The 25,589-nt window shown below is 44.3% G+C and overlaps 2 protein-coding genes across 9 annotated transcripts in view; one reads left to right on the forward strand and one right to left on the reverse strand.

Moving 5' to 3' along the window:
- Nucleotides 1–25,589, reverse strand: part of LOC311150091 (intermediate filament protein ON3-like) — a 409,178-nt gene that overhangs the window by 273,744 nt on the left and 109,845 nt on the right. The window lies entirely within an intron of this gene.
- Nucleotides 17,279–23,859, forward strand: LOC311150096 (mitogen-activated protein kinase 12-like). Of its 8 annotated transcripts, none has more exons than XR_014615072.1 (13): nucleotides 17,283–17,582; nucleotides 18,232–18,361; nucleotides 18,791–18,849; nucleotides 19,979–20,090; nucleotides 20,512–20,541; nucleotides 20,643–20,690; nucleotides 20,926–21,040; nucleotides 21,193–21,264; nucleotides 21,534–21,613; nucleotides 21,785–21,863; nucleotides 22,077–22,250; nucleotides 22,443–22,755; nucleotides 22,978–23,859. XR_014615072.1 is itself a non-coding variant. In XM_084187375.1 (12 exons), exons 1-12 carry the CDS (start codon nucleotides 17,517–17,519, stop codon nucleotides 22,502–22,504), a joined length of 963 nt encoding a protein of 320 aa, XP_084043501.1. In that variant the 5' UTR covers nucleotides 17,279–17,516; the 3' UTR covers nucleotides 22,505–23,859. The 8 variants fall into 8 exon arrangements, 3 of the variants coding, with proteins under 3 accessions (XP_084043501.1, XP_084043500.1, XP_084043499.1); XR_014615073.1 differs by having other exon boundaries at nucleotides 17,295–17,582; nucleotides 22,443–22,891; nucleotides 22,968–23,859; XR_014615074.1 differs by having other exon boundaries at nucleotides 17,295–17,582; nucleotides 18,251–18,361; nucleotides 22,443–22,891; nucleotides 22,968–23,859.

The raw sequence follows: 25,589 nt of genomic DNA on the forward strand, positions 1-25,589 counted from the left end.
CAGATGTAATTACCAAAACAGCAGGTTGTACAGTATGTTCGTCATAGTCACATTGTGGTGGACATATGTAACTATCAAATTATGAAAGATGGGCCATTAGAACTTTTGCCAGTTAAACAGTTAAAATACTTTTTACCATGTAAATCCTTTGTAATATTCCTTCATTTTCTCAGTATGATGTTCTGAGCAGTATGTCCAGAGTGGTGCCCCCTTGTCAACCTCCCACACCCCAGCAGATCGTAAAACCACACCCCACAGCACAAGAATGCACCATGAGGGCAGAGCAGCTGCTACTAGAGTGACTGATGGGGTGGATGCCCCAAATACCTCTTTCCAATCCTTGACCTCTCAGATCTTCCACCCATCCCCCCCAACCTCAAGATGCCCATCTTCTCCCCAAACACTCTAGAATATATTTTTAAGGAGATTAGTATAAGATGTGTCATTCTGTCTAGATATGCTTGGAGTTCTTTGACTCGCTCTCTCCCTATTGTCAAGTCTCTGTCATCTAGGCTAGTGTTTGTTCCACTGTGAGAATAATTACTTTAGGTACATCTACTGTTGCTACAGAGGAAGACAAGTCTCAATCCCCTTTGCCATGCTGAACTGAGACTGTGGTTTGGGATCTTCACCAATCCAAGATGTCAATAGACTTCGTCTCTGGGGCCTAGAATACAGGTCTACACAACCAGTCAGAAAAGGATGAGGAGAAATGGCTAGACCAGCTGGCCAGAGCCAAAAAAATCCCTAAATTCCATTAATGCTCATGTTACATTACGTGAGCAGTTACTTTTTATTACTTGCTGCAACTGTCACTCTGGGAAACCCCCTACTCATACAGTGAGCATCCTGTTTCAAAGGTGCCTACAAATCACCCCTCTGTCAGCTTGTTCTCATGTTGATTAAAGCAAAAGGGTTCGCCTACATCATTAAAGGATTACTTCCGGATTTTGGCAATGAGGCCCTTTATCTACTTCCCCAGAGTCAGATGAACTTGTGGATACCATTTGTCTCTGTGTCCAGTATGAAGGAAGTTAGAGGTAGTTTCGCGAGCCAATGCTAACTAGCGTCCGCACAATAGTTAGCAATTGCGCTAGCACTAGTTAGCAACCGGCTTAATTCGAAAATTCATCGGCGACATTGTACCCATGGTGAGGGTTCGCTGCTCCCTAATAAAAAGCCCTGGATTAACACTGAGGTTGGCACTAAACTAAAGAGCAATGCTACCACACACAGAGCTAATCGCAGACAACCCTGATGCTACAGCTGAAGACAGGAATAAGTACAAGAAGGCCGCTATGACCTCCGCAGAGTCATCAAACGAGCAAAAGGACAATATAGGAATAAGGTGGAATCATATTACACAGCCTCCGATGCCCACCGCATGAGGCAGGGGATACAGTCTATTACGGATTACAAAAGGTAGACCCAACCGTGATCTGCCCAACGATGCCTCTCTACCAGATGAACTCAATGCATTTTATGCACGCTTTGACAAAAATAACATCGAGCCACCCTAGATCCACTCCAATTTGCATACTGGCCCAACAGATCCATAGATGATGCAATCTCAATTGCTCTCCACACTGCCCTCACCCATCTAGATAAGAGGAATACCTATGTGAGAATACTGTTCATTGACTACAGCTCAGCGTTCAACACCATTATCCCCTCCAAGCGCATCACCAAGCTTAGGACTCTGGGTCTGAACACCTCCCTCTGCAACTGGATCCTGGACTTCCTGATGGGCTGACCCCAGGTGGTGAGGGTAGGCAACATCACCACCACGCTGACCCTCAACACGGGGGCCCCACAGGAGTGTGTGCTTAGTCCCCTCCTGTACTCCCTGTTCACCCACGACTGTGTGGCCATGCACGACTCCAACACCATTATCAAGTTCGCTGACAACACGACGGTGGTAGGCCTGATCACCGGCGACGAGGAGGCAGCCTACAGGTTGGAGGTCAGTGACCTGACAGTGTGGTGCCGGAGAAACAACCTCTCCCTCAACGTCAGCAAGACCAAGGAGCTGATCGTGGACTACAGGAAACAGGGGAGTGAGCACGCCCCCATCCACGGGGTGGCAGTGGAGCAGGTAGACAGCTTCAAGTTCCTCTGTGTCCAAATCACTTAAGACTTAAAATGGTCCAAACACACACGCACAGTCATGAAGAAGGCCTCTTCCCCCTCAGGAAGTTGAAAAAGTTTGGCATCCTAAAAAGGTTCTACAGCTGTACCACTGAGAACATATTGACTGGCTGCATCACTGCTTGGTATGGCAATAGCACCGCCCTCGATCGCATAGTGCTACAGCAGGTTGTGCGGAAAGCCCAGTACATTACTGGGGCCGAGCTCCCTGCCATCCAGGACCTCAATATCAGACGGTGTGAAAAGAATGCCCGCAAAATCATCAAAGACCCCAACCACCCAAGTCTGACACCAACAGGCTCTTGAACAGCTTCTATCCCCAAGGAATACGACTGATAAATAGCTAACAAAATAGCTACACGGACCGAGTTCACCTTGTATCTTTATTTACCTTTTATTATATATTATAAGTGTATGTAAACTTCCGACTTCAACTGTAGTATGCTTACTTACTTTGTGTATGTGATATTTCTTATTTCTCAAGTTTTTTCTCATGTTTTTTTTTTCTAGTAATACATTGTTATTGATTATTGCATTGTTGGGCTTTGAGTCTCCAAGAAAGGCATTTCACTGTACGTGTGCATGTGACATTAAAACTTGAACTTCCTTCAAAATGCATGCAGACATAAAAATGGTATCCACAAGTTCATCTGAGGCTGGGGAAGAAGATACAGGGCCTCATTGCCAAAATCCTGAAGTATCCCTTTAACATTTGACTTATCAATCAAGTCTATATATCCTGTAGATGACAGCCTCCCTCCTATTGCTTGTAAAAATGGCTTTTTATAGAAAGCATCAGTCACAAAGCAAGACTGAATGGCAGCTGCTGTTGAAGTTTTTTTTATTTTGTCTGCCTGAGAGGTCCTAGTGCCTTCAACGTTTGATATTTTCAAATCAAATTGTATTTGTCTCAAACACATATTTTGCAGATGTTATCACAGGTGCAGCGAAATGCTTATGTTTCTAGCTCCCACAGTGCAGTAATACCTAACAGTATATAACAATACACAAATCTCAAAAATATCAGAACGAGCAATGTCAGACTCCGGAATATACATATATATATACACATGTATATAATGGTATGAATGGACAGTATATGAATAGAAAAGGTGTGTACAGCAGTAGTTATTTAGGATGAGCCTTGATTAGAATACAATATATACATTTGAAGTGGGTAAAACAGTATGTAAACATTATTAAAGTGACCAGTGTTCAATGACTAAGTACATACGGCAGCAGTCTCTAAGGTGCAGAGTAGAGTACAGGGTGGTAGCCGGCTACTAACAGTGACTAAGGTTCAGGGCGGGGTACAGGGCGGAGGTCGGCTAGTGCTGACTGGAGCCCGGCAAGTTAATTCCTGTTACCTGCAAACTTGAAATAGGCCCATGGGCCAAATAGTCAGACAATGTTAAGACATGAGCGAAAGCACACATCAATCCAAATCAGAGTAATCCCAGGTGGTGTCTTTGCCAGCCAAGGAAAGTGAGCCCACAAGTCTCAACCAATCAGCTGGCAGGGTTTTTAGCGGAAGCAAAGATGGTCTTGGTGGTAGCCACGCACACAAATGTAAAAGCCTTTTACCAGACATTGTGTTGAAGACATACTACTGGAAATGAGACTGTATTCCCCCTTGCCAACAAATCACATTCCCCACTCTATTGCAAAGTGATCTGAGGGTAATGTGATATTGTGCTCATGGAAAAAGCACTTGGAATAGCAGATGGCCTGCTATTCAAGAATGTCCGTCTGGGTTTTGAACAGCAAAACAAGTGAAAGAGTGCAAATGCTCAAAGGTCATGCCCATGGCCATTTTACTACAAAGACTTCTTGTAACGATGTTACTGGGCTAGGGTAAGATGCTGGATAATCAAAACCCTAATCCAACGTAATGAAATGACATCTGATCAGCCAATACACTTAGAAAAAGGTTGTCCTTTGGTATACAAAAATATATAAAAATCAAAGAAAGATTACTCTGGTTTTGTTTATTGCACTTGTGGATTACCTACAGAAGGTAGGAAAGTGAAAACAGACTGGGGTGGGGAAAAATGAAAGCACCATCTCAATAGGGTTTATTAGGTGCAAAACAGGATTTTGGGGGGATTTTAGACAATGCCTCTCCTAGCCTGACCACAGCTGAAAACATAGCATGTGATCCTTTATAAACATCGGCCACTGCAGGAATAAAGTTTGAATATTACACAATAATTTCCTGCAGTAGGAAGAAAAGGGAGTGGCTTTTTTTTTATACACTTCCGTAAAAAGAAATTAGAACAAGAGCAAAGTTTTTCATAATCACTCCAAGGCAAACATACAGATATGTCCAAATTCAACAGATTTTGCCAATGGCAAGTTGTATGCTAATTTCAAAGGGGGAACAACAGGTTTAGACAGTTAGGAAGAGGATGTGTCTGTCTGTATCCAAAATATTATGACAGCAGGTGAAAATGGCATTTGAAACATCACATCCAGTTACAGTATCTATATCAGGTGACAGTGGAGCCCAACTGGATCATCATCTCATCAATCCCCACATATGGGAGAAGGAGAATGGCACGCTGGCAACCTTACTTGCATAATGCCAAAAAGTGGTGGGGGTACATCAACAGTTAGTCTGATAATTGCCAAATGATAGACAGAAAATACACAAACAAAACATGTCCTTTGATTGTCTATGCCTAGACAACTTGAACAACGACCCCAAGTGGAATAATTTACACTAGACACAGCTGTTTCCACTGAGCAATTACATATAATACATCCCCATACACCTTTTCTATTTAAAGAATACCTTCCTTCTGTGCATGGTTGTGTTAAAAACGTTTAACAAAAGGCTCATGGACAAAGATTTATGAAGTGATATTACATTTGACTTGAAAGTACTGCAACAACGTAACTTAACAACCATTGCACCTTCCCATCTTAAAAATCAATGGAACTAGGTTACATTTGAAACCACCAGCTGCTCTAGGCCGTAGTTTGTTTCATTCAACGTAGTCTGAATTTTCAACAAAAAAAATCCTCTAGGTTATAATGTTTATTAGGCACTAAAAACAACTTTGAGTAACTTTTTGTTTAAAAGGCACTCAAATCAAACTGTATTCTTACCTTAAAAAGTCAAGCGATGCGATGTCACGGAGTCCTCGATTAGAGCTCCCCCGCGTTATTAGCGAGAGAAAAGTGTCTGTTCTCCGTCCAAATGGAGGACCGTTATCTCCAGCTAATCCAAATGCTAATTGTTTGACAAGTTATTCTAAAAACGTGGGTTTGTTTTACTCAACTGCCCCTTCCTATTATTTTACCGAGCTGCACTTTGTCAGTTGTAATATGGTACATTCGTTGTCTTTGAGGATCCCCACAGCTGACAAGCCGCTTGGCTTTGCGCACGAGTTCAGATGTACAGTTACGACAACGAACAAGCTCGAGCTGAGTGGCGGATTTCTTTTTAGGCATAGCTGGGAGTGGGCAATTTATTTTGTGGAAACGCAATTGCTTTCAGACAAGCAAGAAGCGCAATACATTTATGACATCGTCGAACTTTCAGAAAAACAAGTAAATACTTAAAATAATGGATTATTTTTATCCTAATTTTAATTATATACGTTTTAAAATGATTTTGCAAATTCCCATACGTAGGCGTATCCACAGTGTCACCACTACAGACATATTTAGTTATAAACAACAAAGAACCGTATGAATTCACAGTTTCAGGTGGTAACACAAGAGGACATTAATTGACAGCATCACGACATCCTCCCTCAAAATCTGTATGTAGGCCTATGTGATATGAGCCTCCTCTGGTGGTTGCCAGTGGGACTGAAAGTACAGTTACACGAAACATAACCTAACGTGGCGAGACGAGAAAAAAACAATACAGATTTGATTACCACTCATAATTGTATTGCATTTCTTTCATTCTTTACTTGTGTAGGAGCCGTTTTTGCCTACTTATGTGTTTTTGTGTTGTGTTGTCATTGTATATTCCACTTAATTTGTTGTCTGAAGACTCAAACTGAATTCTTCTGCTGCTCTATGTTTTGCTACATACTTCAGTCTGAGACTGCCATCATCTAAGTCAAATTCTGTATAACACCCCTAATTTTGACATCACCACATGTCAAAATGGGGGGTGTTGTACAAAATAAAGTCATCAGTGATGGGATCATTTCTAACCAATCAGAGTATCAAAGCCAATGGCAAAATTTCAAAATGCTGCTTTAACCATGTATGTTCTGCTCTGGCCCAACCCATCAGCTTCTGGGACCAATCAGAACAGTTAGAATGTGTTTGCGTTCTAGATATCATCTGGGAGGTACTCCAGACTCGTCATTGCCCATCCAACTAGCTTGTGATGCTAGTCCCTATGGTGTGGGAGCAGTCATGTCCTATATCATGCCTTCCGGTGAAGAGAAGACGATTGCTTTCGCATCGAGGACATTGAAGAAAGCAGAAAGTAACTACGCACAAATAGAATGGGAAGCCCTAAGGCATAGTTTTTGGAGTGCATCAATTTCACCAGTATTTGTAAAGGAGGAAGTTCACCCTTCTTACAGCTCATCCTACAGATCATTGTCCACTGACTAGCATCTTTGGACCGCATACTGCAAGCAAGCAATACAAAGGTGGGCTTTGTTGTTGTCAGCATACACCTACGACATCAAGTGCCGCAAGTCAGAACTGCAATGCAAATCAGATGGACTTTCCAGGTTACCACTACTTGTGGTGAAGCCGGAGTCATGCCAAGTTGACATCTTTACTCCAGAGAAGTAGTGGAAAACGCACCAGTCACTTCAACACAAGGAACGACCCGGTGTTATCTGAAGTGATGGACATCATCATCCAAGGTAAAGCCGCAGGAAATGCTCCAGAACTGAAACCTTACCTTTCCAGGAGAACTGAGCTGTCAGTACAGTCCTGTTGTCTGCTGTGGGGGAGGAAAGTTATCATTCCGCCTTTGCTGAGGAAACCAGCGAAGGCAGAATCAAATGAAAACCGAATGGTTTGCATGAAAGAAATCGCACAAAGCTACTTCTGGTGGTCTGGATTGGATGGAAGCGTTGAGGAGAAAGCAAAAACATGTTCCTCATGCTGAAAGGTTCACAACGTACCTCAATTTGCAGCTCTTCATCTGTGGGATTGGCTGGAGGAGGAGTGGCAATGCATACATGTCGACTGCGCAGGTTCATTCGAAGAATGTTTCTCGTGGTCGTGGATGCTCATAGAAAGTGGTCAGTGGTTGCCATCATGAGATCTACTACTGCTGAGAAGACCATTGAGAAGCTTGGGGAAGTGTTTAGTCGGTTTGGATCGCCACTCCAACTCGTTAGCGACAACAGACCACAGAAATGTCCCAAGAAATGGCCTCATTCCTACAGGTGAATGCCGTACAGCACATCAGGTCCGCACCGTATCATCCATCAACCAGAGAGGTTTGTGCAGACCATGAAACATGCCTTGAAAACATCTCAGACTGGTCCTGTGTCCTACACTGTCCAGACTGCAGAGGACTTAATCTGGAAAGACACACAGATCAGTTACTGTACAGTTACGGTTTGTAAAGTGGTTATCCCACTGGCTATAGGGTGAACGCACCAATTGGTGAGTCGCTCTGGATAAGAGCGTCTGCTAAATGACGTAAATGTGCCCTTGAGCAAGGCACTTAACCCTAATTGCTCCTGTAAGTCGCTCTCGATAAGAGCGTCTGCTAAATGACTAAAATGTAAAATGTAAAAAAATGTTGAGTACAGTGAGTGGTCCAGAACTGTTACCAGACATCCTGACCCAGCAGTTGTCACCTAGGGGTTCATAGTCACCTTTTCAGGACTGTTGTTCATAGGGGCAATTTAAGAAGGAGTGGAGGAGATGTTGTGTGTTGGGGCAGAGCATCATGGGAGTTGTGGTATGTTGAGATGATCACGTTCCAGATAAATGGTTGAACTGAATTCCTCTCTCCCGTCTCATTATTATTGAATTGTTATAAAGATGTGGTTATGAATCCCACAAGACATAACAAGTATGTTGCCTGACTATAATATTTTATCTTGATATGTTAATAAATCCATACTGTGTTAATTTTGGCATGTTTAACTGCCTAAAATATCCACTGTAGTTTGCATAGACCACAGGCTAACTGACAAAGAATTGGTAGCTAGCTAGCTACCCACGAAGGCTGATAAATATGAAGTCAGCTTGCTATTGATTTATGTAGTTATCTTGTTTTGTCTGTATTGGTCAAAGGTAATGCAGTAGCACGAAAGTGTGCAGTGCTTCAAATTTAATTTTGTATGCATTCTCCACACTCTCGTCTTCACAAGACCATACTAAATAGAATGTCCTTGGAGTGAGGAGCACGAACACCCAGTGACACGTTATAATATGCAGCACCCAATCTACAGGCATATGGGGGGAGGTCATTGTCTCACATCAGATAGAGCGACTGCCGTCTGCGCTGGCTCCTGGCAACTACATGTTGCATTAGAATGACGCCATCTGACGTGAGACAATGGGGGAGGGTTCTAGAAATGTAATATCCAATAAAATGTAGGTGTGGCTTCCAGCGACTTCCAAAGGAGCAACAACATGATTTGGAGGTATGGTAACGCGAGACTAACTCAGGAAGTTAACTAAAATTTAAATAAGAATTTGGTTTGCGTTCTGAATTGACTAGAATTTAAATTGAATTGACCCCAACCCTGGGGTGCATTCAGTTCGGCTCAACGTTTGCTACTGTAAGTTGTGTGACAGTTTGTACTGCACGACTGTCACGGTTTCGACCGAGGCTGCCTCTCTCCCTTGTTCGGGCAGGCTTCGGCGTTCGTTGTCTCCGGAATACTAGCTGCCACCGTTGTATGTTTCATGTTCGTTTGCTTTTGTCTGTTTGTTGTCACACCTGTTCTTGTTTAAGCCTAATTAGTGTTCTATAAGTTTCTCGTTGTGTTTGTCTAGTGTTGTGTGTTATTGATTTTTGTCAGTCGTGTATAGGGCGTGTTTCCTGTATTTCGCTCGGTTGAGCTTCCCTCCACTGTTGGAGTATTTACGCACCTGTTTGTGCGCTTTTGTTTTGTTCGCCTTCGTGCGTATTTCGCCTTCGGGCAAGAGTGGACCTATTGCCGTGTTTGGCGATCACTAAAGTCTGTTGGATTATCCGTCTGTGTCCTGCGTTTGATTCCACCACTGCACCCACCTACAGCACGCGTTGACAGAATAACACACCTTTTAAATGGAATCAGCAGGAGCCGCAGCAGCCCAGGCGACACTGGAGGACAGGGTCCGGGAACAAGGTGACCAGATCCTGCAGATGGGGACCGCACTGCAGGAGGTGATCACCACCATCCGAGGCTGGGGGACGCCTCCACCGCCACCCGCCCTGCCAGCACCATCGGCCAGTCAGCCTATTCCCGCACCGGAACCCCGAGGAGTCCGACTCTCGCTCCCGAGGGCTTACGATGGAACCGCGGCTGGGTGCCAGGGTTTCCTTCTCCAGGTGGAGCTGTACCTGGCCACCGTGCACCCGGCGCCCTCGGGACATGAGAGCGTGTCCGCCCTGATCTCCTGCCTGTCCGGGAAGGCGTTGGAATGGGCCAACGCGGAGTGGAGGAGGATCGACGCGGACACCATAACCTACGAGGAGTTCTCCCGCCGCTTCAGGGCGGTGTTTGACCATCCCCCGGAGGGGAAAGCGGCGGGGGAGCGTCTGGTCTTCCTCCGGCAGGGGAGGAGGAGTGCTCAGGAGTTCGCCCTCGAATTCCGTACTCTAGCGGCAGATGCAGGGTGGAATGATCGGGCTCTCGTCGATCACTACAGATGTAGTCTACGAGAGGACGTCCGTCGGGAGCTGGCCTGTAGGGACACCAGCCTCACGTTCGACCAGTTGGTCGACATGTCCATCAGGCTGGATAACCTGCTAGCTACCCGCGGACGTCCCGAGGGGGGTCCGTCCATTTCACCCTCCAGCGCCTCCGAGCCGTGCCCCATGGAGCTCGGGGGCGCTGGCGCTAGAGAGAGGAGGGGTCGGCTTACTAGGGGGTCCATCCCCTGCACCAACTGTGGTCGGGGAGGACACACCGCGGCTAGGTGCTGGGGATGGCCTCCTAGGGGAGAGGACGACAGGTCCCGCACTGGGGATTCCTTCCAGGTGAGTAGGCGCCCCACTCACCCAGAGCTCTCTGTTGCACATTTCTGTATACCTGTGCGTTTTCCACAGGTAGCACCTCATTCCCAGCATAAGGCGCTGGTAGATTCAGGCGCGGCTGGGAATTTTATTGATAAGAAGTTTTGTTTAGCTTTAGGGATTCCCCTTCTTCCTGTTGATGTCCCTTTCCCCGTTCATGCCCTAGATAGTCGTCCGTTGGGTGCGGGCTTGATCAGGGAGGTCACTGCGCCACTTAGGATGTGTGCGCAGGGGGGTCATCAGGAGATGATTCAGCTATTTCTGATTGACTCTCCTGCGTATCCGATGGTGCTGGGCATGCCCTGGTTGAGTACCCATAACCCATCTATTTCGTGGCAGGAGAGGGCTCTGATGGAGTGGTCTGCCCAGTGTGTGGGTAGATGTTTAGGCGTTTCCGTAGGGGCTACCTCGGTGGAGAGTCCAAACCAGGTGCCCGCATTGCACGTTCCCCCTGAGTATGGGGATTTGGCTATTGCGTTTAGTAAGTCGAGGGCGACGCAGTTGCCGCCCCATAGGCAGGGAGATTGTGCGATAGACCTCCAGGCAGGAGCTGCGCTCCCACGGAGCCATGTGTATCCTCTGTCTCAAGAGGAGAAAAAAGCTATGGAGACCTACATAGACGAATCTCTGAGACAAGGATACATACGGCCTTCCACTTCCCCTGCGTCCTCGAGTTTCTTTTTTGTGAAGAAGAAGGATGGTGGTTTGCGCCCGTGCATCGATTACCGTGGTCTCAATCAGATTACGGTGAAGTACAGTTATCCACTCCCGCTGATTGCGACCATGACTGAGTCATTGCATGGGGCGCGCTTCTTCACTAAATTAGATCTCAGGAGCGCGTACAACTTGGTGCGCATCAGGGAGGGCGATGAATGGAAGACAGCCTTTAGTACCACCTCGGGCCATTACGAGTATCTGGTCATGCCATACGGGTTGATGAACGCTCCGTCAGTTTTCCAATCATTCGTGGATGAGATCTTCAGGGACATGCAGGGGCAGGGGGTGGTTGTGTACATAGATGACATTCTCGTGTACTCGCCTACCCGTGTCGAGCATGTGGCCCTGGTGCGCCGAGTGTTGCGGAGGCTGGTGGAGCACGACCTGTATGTTAAGGCAGAGAAGTGTCTGTTTTTCCAGGAGTCGGTCTCCTTTTTGGGGTATCAGTTGTCTGCGTCAGGGGTGAAGATGGAGGTAGACCGGGTGTCGGCCGTGCGTAATTGGCAAACACCAACCACTGTGAAGGAGGTGCAGCAGTTTTTGGGGTTTGCAAATTACTACAGGAGGTTTATCCGGGGTTTTGGACAGGTGGCAGCTCCCATCACGTCTCTTTTGAAGGGGGGTCCGGTGCGTCTGCAGTGGTCGGCCGAGGCAGACAGGGCGTTTGGGAGGCTGAAGGACCTGTTTACCTCGGCCCCGGTGCTGGCGCATCCGGATCCCTCTTTGCCGTTCCAGGTAGAGGTGGACGCGTCAGAGGCCGGTCTGGGAGCCGTGCTTTCACAACGGTCTGGCGCGCCACCTAAACTCCGCCCCTGTGCTTTTTATTCTAAGAAGCTCAGTCCGGCGGAGCGGAACTATGACGTAGGGGACAGGGAGCTGTTAGCCGTGGTACAGGCCCTAAAGGTGTGGAGGCACTGGCTTGAGGGGGCTCAACACCCTTTCCTCATTTTGACGGACCACCGTAACCTGGAGTACATCCGGGCAGCGAGGAGGCTGAACCCTCGCCAGGCAAGATGGAATATGTTCTTGACCAGGTTTACATTTAAGATCACGTACATCCCTGGGTCACAGAACGGTAAGGCAGATGCGCTGTCTCGGCGGTATGACACGGAGGAGAGGTCCGTGGAGCCCACTCCCATACTGCCGGAGTCGTGTCTGGTGGCACCGGTAGTGTGGGAGGTCGATGCTGAGCTCGAGCGGGCGTTACGCACCGACCCTAGTCCACCGCAATGCCCTGAGGGTCGGAAGTACGTTCCGCTCGAGGTTCGGGATCGATTGATCTATTGGGCTCACACGTCACCCTCCTCTGGACATCCTGGTATCGGCCGGACAGTGCACTGTCTTAGTGCCAAGTACTGGTGGCCCACGTTGGCGAAGGATGTGAGGGTTTATGTTTCCTCCTGCTCGGTGTGCGCCCAGTGTAAGGCGCCTAGACATCTGCCTAGGGGTAAGTTACTACCCCTGCCCGTTCCACAACGACCATGGTTTCACCTCTCGGTGGATTTCATTACTGACCTTCCTCCTTCACAGGGGAACACCACTATACTGGTCGTTGTGGACCGGTTTTCTAAGGCCTGTCGTTTGCTCCCCATGCCGGGCCTTCCTACTGCCCTGCAAACCGCCGAAGCACTAGTCACCTATGTGTTCCGGCACTACGGGGTACCCGAGGATATTGTGTCTGATCGGGGTCCCCAATTTACCTCCAGGGTCTGGAGAGCCTTTATGGAGCGGTTGGGGGTCTCGGTGAGCCTCACCTCGGGTTACCACCCGGAGAGTAATGGGCAGGTGGAACGCGTGAACCAGGATGTGGGTAGGTTTCTTAGAACATACTACCAGGACCGGCCGGAGGAGTGGGCAAGGTATGTTCCCTGGGCCGAGATGGCCCAGAATTCCCTACGCCATTCCTCCACTAACCTAACCCCTTTTCAATGTGTGCTAGGTTACCAGCCGGTTCTGGCACCTTGGCAGCAGAGCCAGATCGAGGCTCCTGCGGTGGATGAGTGGGCGCGGCGCTCGGAGGAGACATGGAACGCTGCACACGTCCACCTGCAGCGGGCCCTCCGACGTCATAAGGCGAGCGCCGATCTCCACCGCAGTGAGGGACCGGTGTACGCACCTGGTGATCGAGTCTGGCTCTCTACCAGAAACCTGCCCCTCCGCCTGCCCTGTCGGAAACTGGGTCGGCGGTTTGTAGGGCCATTTAAAGTCCTGGGAAGGTTGAACGAGGTGTGTTACAAATTACAACTGCCTGTTGAATATAAAAGTATTAACCCCTCGTTCCATGTGTCCCTTCTCAGGCCGGTGGTAGCTGGCCCACTCCAAGAAAGTGAGATCAGGGAGACTCCTCCGCCCCCATTGGACATCGAGGGGGCACCGGCGTACACTGTGAGGTCCATCTTGGATTCGAGACGTCGGATGGGGGGTCTCCAGTATCTAGTGGAGTGGGAGGGGTACGGTCCGGAGGAGCGGTGCTGGGTGCCGAGGAGAGACATCTTGGACCCGTCTCTCCTGACGGAATTCCATCGTGGGCACCCGACGCACCCTGCTCCGCGTCCTCCGGGTCGTCCCCGAGGCCGGAGTCGGCGCACGTCTGGAGCCGCGCGTCAAGGGGGGGGGTACTGTCACGGTTTCGGCCGAGGCTGCCTCTCTCCCTTGTTCGGGCAGGCTTCGGCGTTCGTTGTCTCCGGAATACTAGCTGCCACCGTTGTATGTTTCATGTTCGTTTGCTTTTGTCTGTTTGTTGTCACACCTGTTCTTGTTTAAGCCTAATTAGTGTTCTATAAGTTTCTCGTTGTGTTTGTCTAGTGTTGTGTGTTATTGATTTTTGTCAGTCGTGTATAGGGCGTGTTTCCTGTATTTCGCTCGGTTGAGCTTCCCTCCACTGTTGGAGTATTTACGCACCTGTTTGTGCGCTTTTGTTTTGTTCGCCTTCGTGCGTATTTCGCCTTCGGGCAAGAGTGGACCTATTGCCGTGTTTGGCGATCACTAAAGTCTGTTGGATTATCCGTCTGTGTCCTGCGTTTGATTCCACCACTGCACCCACCTACAGCACGCGTTGACAACGACACGTTTTCCAAAAACAGTGCACACTGTTCTTTTGAGGTACATTTGCTCCCATTTGGTGGGTGTGGCGAGGTGTGGCCTGATCAATATGGGCGTGACCATTTGAAATCGCCAAAATCGTGCAGCACACCTCCTTACACAATCACCCTCTCGGCACCATAATCACGCCGTTCTCCAACTGGTCGTTTAGTACAGTACCGTTTCCGTTGAATTAAACGTTGAAAACCACTCTGTCATACTGAATGCACCCCAGGTATGCATAGGTATGGAGAGCATGTAGTCAAATATAGTATACCCCTATGCACAGATCTGAGAGGATTTGACAGGTGTAAGCAATATCCCACTGGGCACACACTGGTAGAATCAACGTTGTTTCCATGTCATTTCAATGAAATTACGTTGAACCAACGTGGAATAGACGTTGAATTGATATCTGTGCCCAGTAAGATGGTAATAGCTCCACCTTGCCCGCTACGAGGCTAGGTGGAAGTTTCACTATATTGCTTATAACAAATCCTCTCAGACCTCCACAAATGCCTAGGGTGTAGGGCTTAGGGGTCCATTTGGGGTTGGGCCTTCATCATAGAGGTGGATAGAGGGCCCTTCTTTGCATCTGTGCCATAATGGCTTCTGTGACAGCATGGGCAGCGCCATTGAGGGGTTTCTTCACTTTAAAGTAGCCAATTGCTTCTTCTTCTTCTTCTTCTTCTTCTTCTTCTTCTTCTTCTTCTTCTTCTACGAGTCAGTAAACAAATGTAAAGTGTGCATACTGCCTCCTGTAGTGTGTTGTCTGAACAGGTATAAAGCAAAGTTGTTGATTTACTGCCACCTGCAGTAATGGAATGTTTGCTCAGGAGTATAATTCATTTTCTGATCCTTCCTGATGACCAGGGCCCAGATTCACAAAACCTTCTTAAGAATACATTTCTTCTTAACTGCGATTTTTTCCTTAACGATAGACTTATGAAGAAGGTAAGCAAAGTTGCTATTCCTCAAAAAGGTTATTGGTAATGTTCTTGCGCTATTTCTTATGTTTCTCCTTGAGCAAAAAGTTAAGAAGAATTTAGAATATTGAAAATAAAGTTTTTGGATTTGTTCTTAATTCCAAGATAGCTAAACACTTGTCTTAAACTCAGGGCACTGAGAGAATACGCTCATCAAAGCAATTTAATATGTTTAATTCACTCACAAACTTCATCTGAAAGTTTCAGTATTTATTATTTTAAACCCAAGAACAGTAACAGTTTTAGAACAGTAATCTCAGTAGGAAATATGCTAATATGATTGCCATTGCTAGCTAGATAGCTAGCTAAATCGGTTGCCTAGCAACAAACATCTTAAGAAGATTTATAAGAAGATATTTGAGGAGTTTGTGAGAAAATCATTCAATCTTAAGAATTTGTTGAGGAATTGCACTTACGAACTATCTTATGAAATTCTTATTTTTTTTCATAAGCAGCCTCTTAAGTTTTTGCGTAAGAAGTGTTTTGTGAATCTGGGCCCAGGATGGAATTATGTGATCCCTCCTTAACCCATAGGAAGTCCCACCCAATTGACAAAAATAACTTCTTCAAAATGGTGAAAGTCCTCAATAGTGCAACCTATGCTAAAACAGGCTTTGGGGCACTAGAGCTGTCTATCCAAGTCTATGGTATACATACAGGTTTAAAATCTCTGTGATACAGTTCTGACCGTGTTCACTGTAACACCTTGGAAAAATAATAATTGAAATACAGTGCTATGAAAAAGTATTTGCCCCCTTTCTAATTTTCTCTACTTTTGCATATTTGTGATACTGAATGTTATCAGATCTTCAACCAAAACCTAATATTAGATAAAGGGAACATAAGTGAACAAATAACACAACAATGACATATTTATTTCATAAACAAAGTTATGCAACACCCAATTCCCCTGTGTGAAAAACTAATTGCCCACTTACACTCAATAACTGGTTGTGCCACCTTTAGCTGCAATGACTCCAACCAAATGCTTCCTGTAGTTGTTGATCAGTCTCTCACGTCGCTGTGGATAAATTCTGGCCCACTCTTCCATGCAGAACTGCTTTAACTCAGTGACGTGTGGGTTTTCAAGCATGAACTGCTTGTTTCAAGTCCTGCCACAACATCTCAATTGGGATTAGGTCTGGACTTTGACTAGGCCATTCCAAAACTTCAAATTTGTTGCTTTTTAGCAATTGTCATGTAGACTTGATTGTGTGTTTTCGATCATTGTTTTGCTGCATGACCCAGCTGCGCTTCAGTTTCAGCTCACCGACGGATGGTCTGACATTCTCCTGTAGAATTCTCTGATACAGAGCAGAATTCATGGTTCCTTCTATTAAGGCAAGTCGTCCAGGTCCTGAGGCAACAAAGCATCCCCAAACCATCACACCACCACCACCATGCTTGACCTTTGGTATGATGTTCTTACTGTGGAATGCAGTGTTTGGTTTTCGCCAGGCATAATGGGACCCATCTCATCCAAAAAGTTGAGCTAGCTTTGAATCAATAACTTTTTGTATTGACCAATATTATTCCCAGGAGTGTCTAGGATGCCCATATTCCACTAATGGTAAGAACAAGATAGATATCCCTTAGCAACCAATTTAACCTCTTAATGGTCTCAGACAAAGGTGGAGGGTCCTATAATGTATGTATGGTTTTTACAGTAGCCTTCAAGTTGTCATACACAGCAGATTCTAGTTACAGTATATTATTCATCTAAGTTTTCTGTACTACCAACCATTGACCGATCAAAAACTGTAACTGTGATCTGTGTGACTCTTTTACTCTGTGTGCAATCTGTGCATGACATTGACCTCTACAGAGACCTCTACAGAGATGTTTAGCAGGAACAAGAAGCCCTATTCATACCTGATCTCACACACAAACTCAATCTGATTGAACAGAAGAGTAAGAGGTATTTGGCAGCCTTTGGCAGTATTTGGAATGGTGCTACAAAAAGAGTGGCCATATTATAGGCTATAGTGTGTAAGGTTAGTGAGTAGGCTATCATGAATTAGCACTGTTGAAATTATTTTGTAAAAAATCCTTGGTTTTATAAAAATAGATAGTTTTACTTAGTTTTACCTTTACAAGTATCTATAATCAGGGATTTGTTTACGTTGAGGATTCAAGGGAGGAGGTAGGCCTATGTCTGCATTTTATACAGAGCCTGTACCGGTGAATGTGTACACAGTGGGGTGCCGCGGGAATGCCATTTACACGACGTGATTCAGTTGAGGTGGGGTTTCCCAGATGTAGGCTAACTTTGCTTACCTGTCATATTGAAATCTCAAGGCTATGAAAAATCTCCGATAGGTACCACACTGGTTTGAACTAGATCGACATATTGACAAAATGGAATCGCCTGTGAAGACAGGTTTCCATAGACTGGAGATAAAGAAAACAACATGGGATGTTCCGGAGCAATATATCGAGCTGAAAGCAGTTGGCTCCGGGGCTTACGGGACAGTATGGTGAGTTGACTTTGTGAATGGGCAATTATTGGTAGCATTCCTGGAATAACTTCGCGCCAAACCAGCATGCATTTCATATACTTTAAAATATACCACTGTATAAATACAGTTGTTTTCATTGAAAATATGTAGAAAATAAACAGAATAAGGGGACAACTTTACCCTATAATTGTTTATTAATTTCTTATTAGCTACACACGCAAAACTCTACATTATTGGACATTGTGTAATATAAGCTTTCTTTCGTAGCATTTTTTTTAAATAACGAAAGACTCAGGACATTGCTAACAGAGGCACTATTGCCTCAAGGAAATTATCAAGTTGAAGCAGGTCTCGAGATGAGACAAGAATGTTGCACTCCCAACCTGGAGCAAGCCCCATAATAACACATCTTGAAACCCAGTTTTACCTCTGCCAGATATCGGTAATATAGAATGAACACACAAGTGTCTGAAATGTTATTTGTAGTCCTACTTATAATAATTTGGCAAACTGACGTGAAAGCTAGTCAAAGATTCTGCAGTCTTTGATCTCTACTGACTTGAAATTTTACTATTGGCATTTTATATCCCCCTTGTCTACATTCTGTGACATAATTATTCTATCCAACACTAACGTTATTTGACTTTGAACTTGTTTTATTAATTAGTTCTGCTATTGACCAGCAGACTAAGGAGAAGGTGGCCATAAAGAAGCTCTATCGTCCTTTTCAGTCCCTGATCCACGCTCAACGGGCCTACCGTGAACTAAGACTGCTACGCCATATCCAGCATGACAATGTAAGTCCTTGTTACCTACTATAATAGTGGACATCTGAGATACACTCCCCTGGACCGAGATTCCGGTCACTCAAAAATGAAAAGCCATTACAATGCAGTTATTGTCATTCATTCTACTTCATATCAGAATCATTTGTAGTCTTATGGACACTATTCAGTATGTTGAATATCAGTCAATCAAAGACATCCCGTTTTATTGCTTTGCCTCCTTCCTATGTTTATTTATGTTTGGTGGAGAGGAATAGCGCCTCTTATGGGCCAGTGTTTTCACGCAACACTTTCACAGTGTTATCTTACTCTTGTACTTTGTCAGGCCTCCTTGTACTACTGGCGATGAATTAGTATTACTGCAATGTAAATGTTCGTGTGGTCACTTTTTGTGGGAATAAACCCTTCATTACTTTACTTCTTCCTGTTGTTTTCCTAAAGGTGATCTGCCTCCTCAATGTCTTCACACCTGATTTCTCCCTGGAGAAATTCCAGACGTTGTAAGTGGGGAGCTGTGAACCGCATTCCTCTGCCAGTTGTCACAGCTTGTTGAGACAGGCTGCTGAGAGTGTATCTTGAAGTTTGAGTTTGATTGTGCGTGTGTGTGTGTGTGTACTTGTTTTCCTACATTATCAGGACCCCAATGTCCTAAATTTTTAATCAGAATGTCCTGAAAAGGTAGGAAAACAATAACTTTTTTGAAAAGCCAGGATTAGGTTTAGGGTTTTGGGGTTAAGGTTTTTTCAGGTTTAGGTTAGGGTTAGGTTAAGGGTTAAGTTTAAGGTTAGGGTTAGGGTTAGGTTTAGGGTACACAGCCTTTCTGAAATTAGCCCACCCAACTATCTCATCCCCATATTGTTATTTAATTTTGCTAATTTGCACCCCAGTATCTCTATTTGCACATCATCTTTTGCACATCTATCATTCCAGTGTTATACGAAATTGTAACTATTTTGCACTATGGCCTATTTATTGCCTTACCTCCATATCTTACTACATTCGCACACACTGTATATATATTTTCTGTTGTATTTTTGACTTTATGTTTTGTTTACCCCATATGTAACTCTGTGTTGTTGTTTTTATCGCACTGCTTTGCTTTATCTTGGCCAGGTCGCAGTTGTAAATGAGAACGTGTTCTCAACTGGCTTACCTGGTTAAATAAAGGTGAAAAAAAAAAAAAAAAAAAGATTTAGGGTTAGGGGTTAGGAAAAATAGGATTTTTTTAATGGACAAAAATGTTTACACTCCAAAAAGTCCAGAAATGTCACGAAAACAAAGCAGTATGTGTGTGTGTGTGTGCAGGTTTGTTCATGTTTGTTTGTGCTTACTTACTTGGGCCCTTTGCTCCTTTGTATGTGCTTGGGTATGTGATATAATCTGTTAGCTGAGTTAAAATATATATATTATGTCTGTATTATGATTGCAACCATGTGAGACATAGTATATGATGTTACCTGCATTTTTTGTTTTGTAATAATTAGTATACATTTGTAACACTTATTTGGAGGAGGTAGCTTTAGTACGTGATGTATTGTATCATTCCCTTTCCCTACTTTTTTTCTCTGTCACAGTTACATGGTGACACTGTTTGTATCTGACTTCCTATCTCTCTCCTCCATGTTACAGTTACATGGTAATGCCCTTTGTGGCTCAGGACCTCGGTCGCATCATGAAGAGGAGGAGACTGACAGATCGCATCATCGTTTACCTCTTCTACCAGCTGCTACGTGGCCTGAAGGTGTTCACCACTACTAAGAAATAATTCTTTTATATGGGGCGGCAGGTAGCCTAGCGGTTAGAGAGGCGAGCCAGCAACTGGAGGGTTGCCATTTTGAATCCCGGGTCTGTGAGGGAAGTGATCCGTCGGGAAGTGAGCTGGCAACCGGAGGGTTTCTGGTATCAAATCCTAGATGCCTTTGCCTGTCGTTGTGCCCTTGAGCAAGGCACGACAACCACTCCACAGGCGCCCAGTGTGGCAGCCCCCAGCTCCAACCTCTCCAACCTGTATATGCATGTATTTTCGGAGGGGATAGGATAAAGTGGAAGTCCAATTTTGGTTGGACCTTGTGTACAATTGACAAATAAAGTGATCTTAATCTTAAATCTTAATCTTATACTAATCTGAAAATAATGTTTATTTATATTTTTCTATCCTTTAGTATATCCATTCTGCAGGGATCATCCATCGGGTTTGTATTAGGTTCTTATGAATATACTTTAAATACATTTCTAAGTACATTTGAGTGGGCAGATCATATAACATCCTACATATTTTTTATTTATTCTTCAGGATCTAAAACCTGACAACCTCGCTGTGAATGAGAACTGTGAATTAAAGGTAAATAAGAATTTGGCAACAAGCTGCATTTATATGTTTAATTATACTGTACCTTTTATTGTAAAACCTTCAGACAGTAAGATAAACATAAAGTACTTGATTTAGGAAGATAACACACTGGTGTTTAAAGACTACACTTCCTTGTTTGATTGTTATGATTACATATTAGCCTCTCTTTTTATAAGCTTCAATTTACTTTTCTTTCACATTCTCTTGCTTTCTCTTTCTATCTCAGATCCTGGACTTTGGTCTAGCAAGACATGCAGAGAGTGAGATGACAGGCTATGTGGTGACACGCTGGTACAGGTCACCAGAGATCATCTTCAACTGGATGCACTATAGCCAATCAGGTGACCTATCACCAACACACAATAAAGACCTTTTCATTTATTTGGGCTTCACATTCCTTGCATTGCTCTTCTGGGGTTATCTTACTCTTGTACTATTGGTTCAGTGGTATCTCATGTGTTATTTATTCTGTGTGTGTCTGTCTCCCTCTCAGTGGACTTGTGGTCTGCAGGCTGCATCCTGGCTGAGATGATCACAGGCCAGGTTCTGTTCCCAGGCAATGACAGTATCCTCTCAAGTTTTCTCTTAACACCTGTATAACTCATTAAGTTTACATCAACACAAAAACATATATTCTGTACCCCATTTGTTGTATATTACTGATGTACTTATCATGTAGTTATCTTATGTATTAGTTATCATTGTGCAGTTGCACAAGGGACAACACCAATCATGTAGCAGACTGTTCACTGATCAGTGCTCTAAGTATTTTGCTTTCAGTGGTTTCCACTGTCTGCCCTGTGTCCCTACACCCTCCTTGACCATCCTGTTCAGGCATTGACCAGCTGAAGAAGATCCTCAACGTTACAGGAACACCACCGTCCTCCCTGGTGCAGAAGATGCAGAGCAAAGATGTAGGTCTACTGTCATCTCAGTCTAATGGCAACTCTTCAGCTCGCAACTATTCAATGTAGCTTGGTGTTGAATTCACAAGTATGCTCACTATGGTGTTAACTTGTAAGAAAAAGGAGATAACATTGAAAAAATACAGTTGACAGTTGAACATTGTTGGTATTGTCTTGCAGGCTCGCTCATATGTACAGAGTCTCCCTATCCAAAAGAAGAAGAACTTCAAGGAGGTCTTTCCCTCCTTGGATGTAAACGGTGAGTTGGTCTATCATCACTGTGCTAATGGTACATCCTGCATGGTGGTTATGAATATCTCAGTTCTTCAGTGATGTTTTTCTAATTGTATAGAGAACAGTTGAGGGCTGGGTTGACTCTGTTTTCCATACTCTACTTCCTAATGCCTTCCTTTCTCTATGTAATATTTCTCTATCCTCTCTCTGTCTCTGTCCTGTGTGTTCCTCTGTCCAGCTGTGAATCTGCTGGAGAGCATGCTGATGCTGGACCCAGAGACCAGGATGACGGCTAAAGAGGGCCTCTCACACCCCTACCTCTCTGAGTTCCATGACCCAGAATCTGAACCCGACTCCCCGTCGTACGACGACTCCTTTGAAAGCCTGAAGCTTGACGTGGGAGAGTGGAGTAGTGAGTATATCTTCTCTATGACTGATTACCTGGTTGCACATGTTGATGGCATGTATCCTGAATTTCCCACTGCTCGTTGAGACCTACAGTTACAGTTCTGCAAAGTTTCCCTTTCAGGAAGTGAAATTCTAAAATACTGTATGATGCGATTCATGTGATACAATTCTAAAATGCTCTGTCTTTTCCTGTTAGGTCTGATCCACATGGAGATTATGGCTTTTGACCCCAGCAACCCCAGTGCAACTGCAATGTAGTGGACAGATGCTACAGAGCACTGGCACCCCCCAGTTTTGGAACCATGGGGGTTAGCATATGAACTATAATAATAATAATAATAATATGCCATTTAGCAGACGCTTTTATCCAAAGCGACTTACAGTCATGTGTGCATAACTACATGACAAACTAGAATAACACGTTATTACATGTTATAAAAATTTTGTGTATCACATTTCACAACATGATATATGACTTTATGAAACATGAAACATCATACTGTATGTCAGCATTTTTATGGATCCCTCATATTTAAAGGGTAGGTCATGCACTCTTAGAAAAAAGGTGCTATCTAGAACCTAAAAGGCCATATTAGCATGGGTAGCGCCATTGAGGGCTACCACCATTTTAATGTAGTCAACTCAGTGGGACTTCCAACATCATTGGCTGATCCCTCTTGGTGACCCTATTGGAGTCATGTCCAACCAACCGGGTCATCAGGAGGGATCAGCCAATCGTGAAGAAGAAAATGGACTACTTTAAAATGGAGATAGCCTCAATGGCGCTGCCCATGCTGTCACAGACGCTATAATGCCACAGATACAAAGATGAGTCCTCTATCGGTCTCTATGGTAGAACCCTATTGGGTTCCATCTAGTGTAGGCTTGGCCCTAATTTATGTGCTCTCTGACACCTGGAGTTCGAAGACAGAGGACAATGCCAAAGGACTAGTCAGCCCTTCCCACACTAAGGGGCCAAAATGTTTCTCTCTGTTACAGTATTCAGAGGACTGACTATTGAATGTGATATAATAATACTATAGTATCCATTTCTGGTATCTATCTGAAACTTATTCACTGAGGATAACTCTGATGCTATATATATGTATGTATGATCTCTGTCGTTACTTGTATCTGTATAGGGTGAACTCTAAATTACTCTCAAAGAGGTACTATTGTCCTCTCAGGAATTCTGTCTCATTTACAGTGGTCCAATCCCCCACACAAGCATTTAGATGCTGTGACACCCTGTGGAGATTGGGTGGTCAGGTTACACTGTAAACTTGGTATCGTTTGATTGGTCAATGGTGGTTGGTCTTGGGTTGAAAGGTTACACCTTCAGATGTTATAAATGGAATTAAATGCATTTGTTCTCTCTTATCCTGTTTCCAGCCATGGAGGAAGGTTGTATGATCAATTCCAATTTCCTAGGCTTCTTGGCCTCTGGCCTAGTAAGCTTATCTTTGTTCAAGCTTTGTCTTGCAAGTTAACCTTAGGATCTATATGCCTAGAATTATGCTTTGTTAATGTCAGTATTGCCTTGTAACTTAAGCTTTATGCCTTGTATGTGAACCCGTTCATTTTACAAAGTTATTAAATAATGCTTGCTTTGATATTCGCGTCTCATGACAATTCATTGATCTTAGTCAGCTAAACGCATAATACCTGACTTCATGGTTCAACTGTAGTCTCTTCCATAATGCTAATCATCTTTATGCAGTCAGATAAACACGTGAAAAATGTATGATATCACATACACAAAAAAAAAAATGTATGCACGCTTTGGATAAAAGCGTCTGCTAAATGGCATATTATATTATATACACTACCAGTCAAAAGTTTGGACACACCTACTCATTCAAGGGTTTTTCTTTATTTTTACAATGTTTTACATTGTAGAATAATAGTGAAGATATCAAAACTATGAAAAAGCACATATGGAATTATGTAGTAACCAAAAAAGTGTTAAACAAATCAAAATATATGTTATATTTGTGATTATTCAAATAGTCAACCTTTGCCTTGATGACAGCTTTGCACACTCTTGGCATTCTCTCAACCAGCTTCATGAGATAGTCACATGGAATGCATTCAATTAACAGGTGTGCCTTCTTAAAAGTTAATTTGTGGAATTTCTTTCCTTCTTAATGCGTTTGAGCCAATCAGTTGTATTGTGACAAGGTGGTGGGGGGGGGGGGGGGGGGGGTGTACAGAAGATAGACCTATTTGGTAAAAGACCAAGTCCATATTATGGCAAGAACAGCTCAAATCAGCAAAGAGAAACAACAGTCCATCATTACTTTAAGACATGAAGGTCAGTCAATACGGAAAATTTCAAGAACTTTGAAGGTTTCTTCAAGTGCAGTCGCAAAAACCATCAAGCGCTATGATGAAACTGGCTCTCATGAGGACCGACACAGGAATGGAAGACCCAGAGTTGCCTCTGCTGCAAACAATACGTTTGTATTTTTACACAAGATTTCAGCATAAGTTTACAGATGTATATAGCATCCGGAGAGCAGTGTCCGAAAAGAATATGTCTGCTGCTCTGACCTTCTTTGTTCCCATCCAGTACTTATAATCTTTCCCAAAATATGGGTGGCTCCCTCTACTGTCCAATCACCTGTCTCCAACAAACAGACTCTGTCTGTTCTATGGTGTCACTCTAAAACTACTCCCTCTAACACTGAATAAACAGCCTCTCAGGTTCCCCTTAAAAACATTAGCAAAGTCATAATTCTCCATATACTACATATTTCCCCCCTTCGAGACTAACTAAAAGTCTCGAAAACAAAAAGAATAGGATTATGACAAGTAACAATTTCTCTTATTGAGTATCTTTAACAATAAACCAAAAACATTTTTCTATTGAGTGTAAATATATTTCTATGAAATATGAACAAATCTTTATGGAGTGTGAGAGCGAAAAACCTGTCTGGCAGCCTTCTTTCCAAATATCCATCCATCAATCAAGACAGTAAAATTCTCTCACGGCCCCTCTGCCCCAGGCAACCACCTAAGTACTCCAGATCAATTCTGTTGTGTGGGCAGCTTGTCTCTCCCTTTTCTGTTTCCCTTCCTCCTTGTTTTGTCCCCTCTTTGTCTGTTGTATCTGTATGTGTGTTTGTCCCCATTATGTTGGTGCGTCTGCCAGTGTGTGTCTGGAGTGGATCGGGGGGCGTGCTCAGGATCTGCCTCTCCTGTGCAGCTGCGGGTTGTTTCCAGTGATTCCTGCCTACGCAGCTGCATCCTATTCTCTCATCAACCTGCACTACTAATTCCTGGGCATGGCCCTCCACCGGCGCCAGATCGTTGTTCTTACTAGAGCGGTAACTTGGCTCAC

This window comes from Coregonus lavaretus, assembly GCF_964263955.1.
Source record: "Coregonus lavaretus genome assembly, chromosome: 22".
Taxonomy (NCBI): Eukaryota; Metazoa; Chordata; class Actinopteri; order Salmoniformes; family Salmonidae; genus Coregonus; species Coregonus lavaretus.

What these genes read in the sequence shown, in the direction of transcription:
- LOC311150096 (XM_084187373.1), top strand. Translation starts at nt 17,464, where the DNA reads ATGGAATCGCCTGTGAAGACAGGTTTCCATAGACTGGAGATAAAGAAA. An exon ending in TCTGTTCCCAGGCAATGACA is followed by an intron (nt 21,265 to 21,533) that starts GTATCCTCTCAA and finishes CATCCTGTTCAG; the next exon opens with GCATTGACCAGCTGAAGAAG. An exon ending in TGACGTGGGAGAGTGGAGTA is followed by an intron (nt 22,251 to 22,442) that starts GTGAGTATATCT and finishes TTTTCCTGTTAG; the next exon opens with GTCTGATCCACATGGAGATT.